Source organism: Phodopus roborovskii, unplaced genomic scaffold (assembly GCF_943737965.1).
Source record: "Phodopus roborovskii unplaced genomic scaffold, PHOROB, whole genome shotgun sequence".
In the NCBI taxonomy this organism is placed as follows: Eukaryota; Metazoa; Chordata; class Mammalia; order Rodentia; family Cricetidae; genus Phodopus; species Phodopus roborovskii.
This window is the reverse complement of record NW_026125430.1, coordinates 75,427-88,202: the sequence shown is the minus strand read 5'-3', so window position 1 is coordinate 88,202 and position 12,776 is coordinate 75,427. Positions and strand designations below refer to the sequence as shown.

The 12,776-nt window shown below is 34.4% G+C and overlaps 1 protein-coding gene across 1 annotated transcript in view; it reads left to right on the top strand.

Annotated features, from left to right (window-relative positions):
• Positions 1-12,776, top strand: part of LOC127215308 (glutamate receptor ionotropic, kainate 2-like) — a 120,579-nt gene that overhangs the window by 33,077 nt on the left and 74,726 nt on the right. The window contains exon 3 of the mRNA XM_051175679.1: positions 9,301-9,507. Coding sequence (XP_051031636.1) covers positions 9,301-9,507 — 207 coding nt within the window. The remainder of the gene's footprint in view (positions 1-9,300; positions 9,508-12,776) is intronic.

Below are 12,776 nucleotides of genomic sequence, written 5' to 3'. Positions count from 1 at the left end.
TTGTTGAAATACCATAGTCCAAGTACATAACTTTGCATTACTCCCACACTGTGTCTTACACAAATTCTGCTCTTTTGCTGTCCACAGTAGTCCCCTTTTCCACAGTAGGACAGATATCTTTTCCTTGGTATGGCTTGCTTTGTGGTGATCCTTATTTCACTTAGTTTTCGATATTTAGTTACTCACTCAGAGATCATTTATGCTAAGAAAGTCATTTAACACTAAGCTTAGCTCCTAACTTTCTTTGTAAACATTGATTAAATTTCACAGTCAGTAAAAATTTGCTTTTGCTAATTTTTTGCTAGGTTACTCTTTGCTTCACAGTAGACGAATTAAATATTCATGACTATAGAACTTGCAAAACCACAAATATTCAGGTGTAGTGAGATATCCACCCTGACCACACCTATTTGAACATGGCCACAGGTGTGGATATGAGGCAGGAGAAGCTAAGTCTGAAATCTTGACCCACATTTCTCTCTCTTGGTTAAGGTAGGGTCATGGAGAGCATAATAACCCATATTATAACCTCATACTGTATCTTAATCTGTGCATCATTATTCAAGGTTTAACTCATTTGGTCAGTCAGGATTATCTAGAGGAACAGAACTGATAAAATGGATTTGCATATATACACATGTATGTTGTGGTGTGTGTGTGTGTGTGTGTGTGTGTGTGCGCACGCGCGCGTGTGTGTGTGTGTGTGTTTATATGGATGCAGACCAGGAAACCTAGAAAAAGGAACATGAGGAGGAAGGAGGAAGACAGGTCTTAAAGAAACTGGACAGAGGAAACTGATAGAACATGGATGGAATGGAAATGAGAAGAGGGTAATGTAGGTAGGTAGGTAAGTGCCAGGTCCAAAAAGACATGAAACATGAACATGACATAATGTCCATTATTTTGTATGCTTAAAAAAAAACAGTAATATGAATCAGGTCTTAAAGGCATTGTATGAAAGCTAAATAACCCTTGCTTACTTTTATTGCAAAATAGAAGAGAGTTTTAAATACTTAGTGTCTACTTTGTGGACAGAGAGAAACTGGGAAAGTGAACATTAGTATTTGTTTTCTCAGCATTCTAACCTTCCTCACAGAAATGTGATCCTATGCTTGGCATTGTTTTGAGGACCCATGGGGGAGATGCCTGGATTCTGTTTGTTTTGTTTTTCTTTGTGAAGTCTAACTCCTACAGTTTTATTAGCTGACCCATCTTCTACCAGAGCTGACTCAATAGCACCTTTGCCCTCTTCCAGCTCTCTGTGATTCCCATTCATCTGCTGCTCTGTCATTTACATTTTATAACTTGAAAATTCAGTTTTCTTCCCTATTATTTCTGACAGTATTTTCTGTGTGACAAAAGTGATATAGTGTAAAGATGGAAGACATTAAATAACCTATATTTTAACAATATAACATTTTCATTTTGTTATTTGATTTTTTTTTCCTTTGTTGTATGGAGAAACAATGTCGTTTTAGAGTTTTCTCATTAGTTTTATTGAAATGTCACATACCTTCAGTGTATCATTCAGAATTCTTTGATACTTATGTGCAAATAATTTTTTAGTTGATGGTCACAACTCAGACTAAGTCTTTTGCTAATAAAATAAATTCAGAACTATATTAGTTTACATGATTATTACTTCTTATTTTCCAAAGTACATGATTATTACCTGCTCTGGAGTTTATCAGAATCTTCTAAATGTGGGCATAATGCTATCTCTCAAGAAATGTACTTTATAAAAACACTTAATTTCTGATGATTAATGAAGCAATGTGATTCTGATTTTATAAAAAAGAATGTAAAATCCCTCACACTATAAGGACATATTTTTCTGTGTTGTTGTTTTCTTTCCTAAAGATCAATATATAAAATAAGTATGCATTCAATGCATCCTGAATTAAATGTTATTTAATTTAATGTTACAAAATGTTATACAAATATCATACCAAAATTAATTTTCATTATGACTTCTCCTTGTGTATAATAGCATGATATAACACATTTCCAAGGGCCAGCATTTGGAAAAGAATTTGAATGCCAGATAAGGGCTAAGGAACATATAAGTCATAGATTTTTAAGTTATTAGAAGTTTTATTATGTTTAAATAAAACATTTTGTTGCACTTGGCCTTAAAACATATTTCACTTCTTCCAAAAGTCATTGTAGTTTCATTCTGTGCCAACTCCAAATTTGATGTAGATTAAAAATATGAGCTATTGGTGGGCTCCTTAAAATTGGGTTTGACAGTGGGGATGCTGAAAAATCCTTATTACCCAAGCCAGCAGAATAAAGTGCTTATACTTCCAGCAAATGCTGATGTGCAGATTTGAGAGCATATGAGAAATCAGTAAACCTGCCCAGGAGACTTTATCATATTATTCACTGGACTTGGTGCGTGATACAGTAATTGCTTCTGGTACCATTTTTCTTTATTTTACACGAGGTTATTATTTATCCATACATCATATGAAACAAAGAAAGAGAGTGTAAAGGAGAGTCATAACTTTCTGTAAAACTATTGTCTACACAGAATAGCTAGAGATAGAAATCACAGCTGGAAAACTGTCCTTCTTATCAGAATTAAATATGAAAACGGTAACATTAGACATTGCGGAGAAAAATGTAGCCTATTTTTTTCTCTAGTGATATACAAAAGGTATTTAATTTTTTCATCACCTAGGAACAGATAAATTTATTTCCCTGTCACATGAGTTTTCTTATTGTCTAGTAGATAGGTAAAATTAAACTGTAGATAGAGAGAATAATAGTGCAATTAGACGAATAAGATTGAGTGGCTAAAATATTCTGAAGTTATTTTGCTATTTTTGCTATTTTAATTTCTTACATATATCATTTATATACTGCAAACACATCATGTTCATCATTAACTAATATCATATTTTCTTTTCTTTTTTATTTAACTTCTTAATTTACAGGTCGATCACAGTTCCCTCTCCCTCCGTCCCTTCATCCTTCCCTTCCTCCCCCCTTTCTTCCCTCACGCCCTCCCTTACTTTTACCCTCTCTGCCCTTTCAAATGCTCCTGAACCACCTTCCCCTCCCATCCCCCCACCCCAATTCCATATGTAGGGCAATGCCAACTACTTGGGGTCATGTAGATCTGACAGGTCATTTGAAGTAGGGACTAGGATTTCTCACCTGTCTCTAGGTTAAGACAGTTATCCCTCCATGGGGGATGTGTCCCCAAGGTCCTTTTGTACACCAGGGATACATTCTGGTTCCACTGCCTGAGGTCCTTTAGACTACTTAGTCTTCTGGCTGAGACCCATATTCAGGGGGGGCCTGAGTCAGTCCCATGCTGGCTTCCCAGCTATCAGTCTGGGGGCCGTTATCTCCTCCTTGTTCAGGTCAAATGTCTCTATGTGTTTCTGCAGCCTGGTCTTGTCCTCTCCATCTGCATCTGGGTTCTAGTTCGACTCAGTGTTTATGTATGGGTGCTTGCTTCTGTTTCCAACAGGTATTAGATGAGGGCTCCATGGATAAGTTAGTTGTTGATCTCACTCTCCGGGGAGGGTATTTATGGTAGCCTTTCCACTGATGATCAAATTGTTAGTTGGCAGCAGTCTTGGAGGTCTCTAGACCTTTCTTTGGGTTCAATTTTCTCTTCAAACTAATATTGGCTCCCTTTTTTATGTTCTCTCTCTCTCCTTCTCTCTCTCTCTCTCTCTCTCTCTCTCTCTCTCTCTCTCTCTCTCTCTCTCTCTCTCTCCCTATCTTCTATTCGTACCCAGACTCAATCTTCCTAGACGCACATTGTTTTCCTCTCCTCCCCCTCTCTTTCTACTACTTCTCTCTCAATTCACTGCCCCCCTCCCACTTTCCCTGTTTTCTGGGGGAACTTATCCTTTCCTGCCTCTGTGAGGGACTTTATATGAATCTCTTAGAATACACCTTGTATCCTAGTTCCTCTGGTGGTGTGAATTATAGGCTGGTGATCCTTTGCTCTAGGTCTAAAATTCATATATGAGTGAGTACATACTATGTTCCTCCTTTTGTGACTGGGTTATCTCATTCAGGATGGTTTCTTCAAGTGCCATCCACTTGCCTACAAATTTCAAGATACCATTATTTTTCCTGCAGAGTATTATCCCATTGTGTAGATGTGGTACATCTTCATTAACCATTCTTCAATTGAGGGGTACCTAGGTTGCTTCCAGGTTCTTGCTATTACAAATAGGTCTGCTATGAACATAATTGAACAGATGCCTTTGTTGCATGGAGGTGGATCATTTGGGTATATGCCTAAGAGGAGGATTGCCGGGTCCTGTGGCAAACTAATTCCCATTTTCCTGAGGAACCGCCATACTGATCTCCAAAATGGCTGTATGAGTTTGCACTCCAACCAGCAATGGAGGAGTGTTCCCCTTTCTCCACATCCTCTCCAGCATGAATTGTCATTGGTGTTTCTAATTTTAGCCATTTTCTTAAGTGTCTTTCAGCCTTTTTGATTTCCTCTGTTGAGAATTCTTTTTTTCAGTTCTGTACCCCATTTTTTAATAGGGTTATTTGGTGTTTTGTTGACTAGTTTCTTGAGTTCTTTGTATATTTTGGAGATCAGCCCTTTGTCAGATATAGGATAGGTGAACATCTTTTCCCAGTCTGCACGCTGCCATTTGGTCTTGACCTCTGTGTCCTTTGCATTACAGAAGCTTCTAAGCTTGAAGAGGTCCCATTTACTAATTGTTTCTCTCAAAGCCTGTGCCCCTGGAGTTATGTTCAGGAAGCAGTCTCCTATACCAATTTGTTCAAGGGTACCTCCTACTTTCTCTTCTAAGAGGTTCAATGTGGCTGGATTGATGTTGAGGTCTTTGATTCATTAGGACTTGAGTTTTCTGCATAGCGACAGATGTGGGTCTATCTGCAGTCTTCTACACACCCTTAGTCAATTGTCCCAGCACCATTTGTTGAAGATGCTGTCCTTGTCCCATTGTATAATTTTAGCTGTTTTGTCGAAAATCAGGTGTTCATAAGTGTGTGGGTTAATATCAGGATTTTTAATTCGATTCCATTGTTCTACCTGTCTATTTTTATGCCAATACCAGGCTGTTTTTAGAACTATAGCTCTGTAGTAGAGCTTAAAGTCAGGAATGGTGATGCCTCCTGAAGTTCTTTTATTGTATAGGGTTGTTTTGGCTATCCTGGGTCTTTTGTTTTTCCATAAAAGTTGATTATTATCCTTTCAAGGTCGGTGAAGAATTGTGGTGGGATTTTAATGGGGATTGCATTAAATCTGTAGATTGCTTTTGGCAAGATTGCCATTTTTACTATGTTTATCCTACCTATACAAGAGCATGGGAGATCTTTCCATTTTCTGGTATCTTCTTTAATTTCTTTATTTAGAGCCACAAAGTTCTTATTATATAGGTCTTTTACTTGGTAAGCATTATCCCAAGATACTTTATGTTGCTTGTGGCTATTGTAAAGGGTGATGTTTCTCTGATTTCTTTCTCTTCCTCTTTGTCATCTGAAAAAAGTAGAGCTACTGATTTTTTTGAGTTTATCTTGTATTCTGCTAGTTTTCTGAAGGTGTTTATCAGCTGTAGGAGTTCCCTGGTAGAGTTTATTAGGTTGCTTATGTAAACTATCATATCATATGCATATTTTCTAGTATAACTAAAATATTCATTTTCTTTAAAGATATACCATTATTTTAGATCAAAAACTTTAAATTTTCTCAAATTTGACAACATTTGCAGTGGAAAATATAGAAATATCATGTAATGGTACCTCAATCTGATATACCTTAGGCTGTCTCCCAAATTATTAAAATACTTCAAAGCATTTTAAAGAATTTTTGATACTTTAATGTATATTAGGTATTTAAAATTATATGCTCTCTTAGGAAATGGTGTTAATTTATCATGTAGAAAATTAATTTTCTGTGTTATATTTTTATTCCTTACTCTCTTCTGTAATGATGTCTTGATTATACTGTTCAATAAATAATACAATTTTGCACGTAGTATAGACAAATGTTTAATCCCAGTTGATTAAAAAAATCATAAAGCAATATAGCAAGTATTGAGTCATATAATGAATTATGCGTAATTATGTTTTCACACAAAGTTTGGAAATTATTATAAAGATACCTTAACAGGGTGGCATATACTGAAGATTCAGGAACATGAATACCTACATATGTCCTGGTTCCTAGTCTATAGCAAATATTAAAAAAAAAATCTCAGTATCTTCCCTTTCAGTTTGTTTTCTTTAAAATGAAATGATATCATCATTGCTGTCATGGAGTTATTATAAGAAGTAAATAATTAAAGGACTTAGAGCAGAGCCAAAAACCATAGTAAGGGCTTGGGAAAAAATCAGCTAGAATTATCATTTAGTTAATGGAATTTAACTAGGTGTCTATACTGTGTCTTTAGAATAAAATCAACTGAATATCATCCTTATCTACAAATTATATAATAATTAAAATCACAGTATGATGTCTATAGAATTAATTTACTGTGCTTACATGATTCTTTTGACTATCATTCTATCTACCCAGAATTCTCAGACTATTCTCTCCTTTGCAAGGGAACAAGATTTTCTCCTCTAAATATTTAGCCTCTTAATATTTTGTATGCATTTTGGAACTATGGATATGTTAGTACCACACTGTAACCCAGAAGAGGCACTTATATATCTCAGAAGTTTTTAATACTTTCTTTATTTTGATTGAGGTACCATGGCTTCGAATAGAGCCTTGATTGATTCCATTCACTGCAGTATTTATTTTACATTCAAAACTATCTGCCTGGCAGTGCTGATTCTTTCATTACAGAGTTGACTCTCTTGCCATATAAATTTTCAATATGTAGTGTTCATTAATATTTGTGTGTTCAGATTTAATATATGTGAACTACTTTCCAATATGAAACATGGTTAAAAATAGTTAAAGGTAGTTGGGGGACAGGAAAAAAAAACCAAAGTAAATATGGCTAGAACAAGAATACACAGTAGAAAAGATGATATTAGGCTATGGCTACTCCTCATTCTAAGTCATGGAAGTCCCATCAATAGAATAGACTCTTCAGATTTGTGTTTTCTAAAATATGAAATTGGAAAGCCAGGGAAGGGAATTGTTCATTGATAGAATGCTATATACAGATCTGTCATACACGTAGTCATCTATTTGCCCATAAAGAATAAATTGTGAATTATATATATATATATATATATATATATATATGTGTGTGTGTGTGTGTGTGTGTGTGTGTGTGTGTGTGTACAATATATATAAACTTACCCTAATTACAGCAGCTGAGAGTAATCACAATTATATCTAACTCTGGACATACTTACAGGATAATATCTGATTCCTATCTGTTTTAACTAATGTTTCATAAAACAGAACATTTATTGTTTCTTTCAAATAATCTTCTGTTATTCAATGCAACACAGAAAACTTGGGAACATACATTTCAAAAAATTGAAAATAACAGAACAGATTTACACTCTGGCTATTTTCAACTGTTCACCAATTTTAGCTTTGAGACTTGAAAAATGTATTCTACTTTAAGACAACTTATAACTGCAAATGTGTCCTACTATAACAATATTCAAGTTTTTAAAAACAGGTTCAGCATCATGGGTCATCAGGGAATTTCAAATAGAAATAATAGTGAGCATTAATAATTTCCAAAAGTACACAACATTAACCATCATAAGTATTGGTGAGGAAGAAAACAACAAGGATTAGAATGTTCCCAATACTTTGAAATACTATTTTAACTAAAAAATAGTTTAACATGACTATTACTTACCAAAGACACAGCGACATGTTAACCCTAGACTTGGTGCAAATGGTGGTTTTGTAGGTCTTTCTCAGAATTTTCGTTTCTTTACCAGTTAAATGGACAAATAACTGAAGCACATATGCACAATACATCATTATTGATCTCTCAGGAGAAATGGGCTATCAAGCCTAAAAAGCACATGAAAGAATCTGAAAAGCACACTACCCAAATGATGTAAAATTAATCTGAAGAAATTAAATAATGTGTTTATCCATGGATATACAATTCTGGTAAAGGTAAAACATTGGACATATTGTAATTGTACATGGTTGGTATGATTTATGAGAGATCAATAGTATAGCCTGTGCTAATACCACATTCTATCTGATCCTCCTCAAAATATAACAGGATCTGAATTCTACTTGTACTTAGCAAGGTTGAATATATTCAATGACAGGGGTGGTTCTACACACACACACACACACACACACACACACACACAAACACACACACACACACACACACATAGTATTGTGCTTGACTTAAGTTTCTTATACTCAGTCTGTTCAACGTTCCTTCTCCCTCCCTTCATTGGATATCACTTTAAACAAAAGGATAGTTTTTTTTTTTTTCATCAATATTCCTGAGTCATATTGACATTCATGCCTTGACCTGAAATCTACTTTCAAATGTTTAACTCTATTACCTCTAATTCCTAATTTAGGCTGTATCTTATATTGTACCTCCTTAGTCAAAGTTTCCAGAGACGCAAGTCAATTTTTGCGCGTGTTCTCTTGTCTAACCATGTATTTTTTCTATTTTGATCTTTTGATAACTAACTTCCACCTGAAGTTCTGTGTTCCATTTATGTATGTATTGTCTGTTACAAGATCAATGCCTTGGCTTTAATGATTTCTCATTCATGTATAGGTGAAGCTGGGTCACAATAAGAACACAAAATGACATAGAGTGTCACAATGTTGAACATCAGACTGTCTCTGTGTTTTAAGAGTGACACAACTCTTTCTTCTTAAATTCATTGTAGCACTTGTAACTTCATAATTATCTGACAAATGTAGTAATGTGAGTTATTAGTATTCTTCCAAGTTATACACAGTAATAAAAATTTTAGATTATTTTATATTCATAGATCTGTTTGAAAAAGGATACTAGGCTTTATATAAGTAGTAAAATTTGCATTTGACTATCTTAATCATGTTATATATATATTGATATATATAAGCATATATATGTAGTATATGCCATATGCCATAAATATAGTATTAATTATTGTGTATTTATGATCATAAATGGTGAGGTTTTTAATAGTTACTTTTTGTAAGACACAATTATTCCTTAAGTGGTATCAATATCTCCTTTATTAATATTTCAAACCATGTTTAAAAAAATAAGAAGAAAATTAGATTTACTGTTTTCCTAAATAATGAAAAATTTCTCTTTTCTAAGAAATTCAATTGCTCTGATGCTGTTTCCTGGTTGACTGGTTGACTGATGTGTTACTGTTTCATGTTTAATGTTCCAGGAAGAGCCCTATGTCCTGTTTAAGAAGTCTGACAAACCTCTCTATGGAAATGATCGATTTGAGGGCTATTGTATTGATCTCCTACGAGAGCTATCCACAATCCTTGGCTTCACATATGAAATCAGGCTTGTGGAGGATGGAAAATATGGAGCCCAGGATGATGTTAATGGACAGTGGAATGGAATGGTTCGTGAACTAATTGATCATGTGAGTATCTTTTCCCACTACCTGTCATCTTTGGATGTTTTAAATATTTTTGAGTCATCTAATTCAAAGCATATGTTTTTGTCACTAAAACTAAACAAATTCAAGAAGATACTATATCCCTCTACGAATGATGTGTGTACTAAATTATCTTGAATTAAGAGGTTTAATATTTGCAGATAGCTGGTCTTAGTTATATGATTTCCCAGCAGTGAATTCATTTCCACAGTGCTCACTTCTTAATCATCAGAGAATAAGTAATGCAAACGCTAAATTTCTTATTCTAGGATATGATACTTTGAGATAAGATAATAGCATTTATATTAAAAGAAACATGAAATAAAATAAAGTATAAAAAACAGAACACAGTTTTGAAGGTGAGGGTGTAATGATTTTACTAGACCCAAGATAAATGATAAATGGGTGTTTACTGGGAAACACTTACACAAAACATACAAAGAACCACTGTAGCATTTCCCTGCCCTTCCTACCAGTTTGGCTGACCAAAGAGAAAAGACCCACACAAGGAAGACCACACCTTATGCTTCCCTATTTCTGCTTCCATTCACTTGAAGACATACTCAAAAGGATGTGGCCACCATTACAGGCAAGACCACTATAATTCTCCTTTTAGTCTAAGGAAGGTTTTTAGCGTGATACAAAAATTATATACAATGATAACAAATGTAAAGCATATTCCTGGAAACAGAAAGCTAAATATACAGTAATTAAAACCTACTACCAGTGAGAGCAACATTGAGCAATAAATATATACTACATGTCCAGTGTTACAGTATTAGGGTAAAGTCATGACAGAGCATACTCTGATAGCAGTCCTAATCTGGAAATCTAAATCTTGTCTATCTAAGACATAGGAGGATATGGCTATGAATTTCTAGTCTTAAAGCTCATCTAACACCTGACAAGTTTATCTCTTGCAAGCCGAGTTAGGAAAACATGTACAGGTTCAGCAGTTGAGAGGTGGGGGCAGTTCTTTGCCCAAGAAGCCAGTAGCTGAGGAGAGAATGGACTCCAGATGGAGTGTCAACACTGCCTAGCATATGCTCAGGAATATCTGGGTGCTGCAGGAACAATTGTATCTCATGTCAATGGAGAACTAATATTAAAACATTTAAATGTCATATTCTGCAGGTCTTTGAAGTGTTTGAAAATCAAGTATCTGCCTGAGTAACCTCATAAGTGTAAGAAGTATGGGAAGCTATAATCTGTAATTATCAGAAACATAGTTGCTCAATGACTAAAGCTTCCTAAAATACTTTAGCAAGATAAAATTGAAATGTCTTGACTAGAGGTTGAACTGTAAAGTGCAACTTGGTAAAATATCCTAAGTTGTGTCAATATACGAAATATTCACATAAAATTAGCTTTATTTTTGTGTGCAAAATATTGTAACCAGAAAGAAAACCCTACTCAGTCAACATATAAGAATCTAACAATGCAATAGTTGCTAAAATTAGTTCCCAAGAAGATATGTTAATCCCAAGAAGATATGTTAAGATATCCCAACCTACCCATACCCTTCCCATCCATATCCCTAAACCTATCTAAAAGAGATACCAGAAGCTGACCATCACCTTCCATCCCTGACTCTACACAATTAAAAATCAACCCTAAGCAGGTAACAAGAGAAAAAAAAAATCCAAACCAAATTATCCTACTGCAAACTATGGGGAAAAGGGACCTTGTTTTTCAGAATTACTCTCAGCTGTAATAGGGTGATGCTGACTCCATGGAATCTCTAAGAAAAAACAAAGCAACAGAAAGTGTGGTGAGACTAGCTCTAACATTGGTAGGTAGTATTTGAGTGGCAAGATATCCTTGACTAAAGTTCCTTTCTGAAATCTGGTCAGAATAATATAAGAAGGTACACCATTCCAGATAGCTGGTCTGGAACTGTCTAAAGCAATATTAGTCCCAATCTAGTCTTAGACTAATGTTTAGTAGTTCTAAAAAATCTAGTTGAATCAAGTAGAATCTATGAAGCAGGGCCCTATCTTCTTTCTGGAGAGTTCTGTGATTGCTGTTAGGAATTTTTACTGTTCATTCTGGAAGACTTAAATAGTATTATTAGCACAGAAAAATTTATCTTTTATAAGTAACAATAATGATGAAAACAAGTACGAGCAAAATTAGGATTTTAGAGAGATAACCGAGTTTCTTTCTGTCTTATACCAATTGGCTTTTTAGATATGAGGCAGAAAGTCTGCATTTTATTTTAACAACATTCTTGAATTTACAGAAGTAAATCCAATTACAACTCCAAATCCAGCATTAGTTTTACATGAATTGGAACTACCCAGAGTAGTAGGAAGTAAGGAGGTATAAGATTTAAGGCAGAAAGATTTTATACAGAATAGATATCATAGGCAAATTCTTCTTAGTTTATGGTTCTTTATGGATAGCTATTCTTTCTTCTTTAGGTATTTTAGGCATCTATAAGTCCAGTGTCTTTTGGCTTCTTGAAGGTGGGTGTTTTCTCTTTTTCTGTAAAGACAAGTACATAACAATTCCCCTACTTTGTGAGGTCTCCATAACTCATGGAAATATATATATATATATATATATATATATATATATATATATATATAAATAATTATTTCTGTCATCAAGAGATTTCTCCTGTACAATGGATCTTGATCAAGTTGGATAGTATCCAAAGCTCTTCCTCTTCTGCAGAAACAAAGGTGATACCTCTATCCCAATATAATACATATTCTGCATATATAAAGTACACTTGCTGATTAACTCAGACGATTTTTTCCTATTGTCCAATGTCTTTCTGTGGCTGTTTTTCTTTTCTCATCAGCATTAGAAATGGTTAAGTTTAGTAAAACATTATGTAATCTCTTTTTGGGGATGGTGGTTCCCCCTGCTTGTTTATACTGTGATTTGGTCTCTCAACGATTGGTTGCACTGTATGATTGTGTGGTATACCAATAATATCCTTTATGTTATAATAATTACAAAATTGTTTAATTTCCTAGAGGCATATTGTGTCAGAATTTTGTTTGTTTTTATTTTGTGTAGCTATAGCCATAGTAGCCATTACCTCTAATAAGTGTATAATAACAGAATCATTCTTTTCAGAGCTCAGAGCAGTTGCTCATTTGAAATCATGAAAATGTGTCTACAGCATGGTTCACATATTTTAATTTTTCAAATTCTGCATAATGAAACACATCTATTTTCTAAATTTCATTTTTATGATTAAAATCTGTTGGTAAAGGAATTTTGTTACACAAGGAACAAGT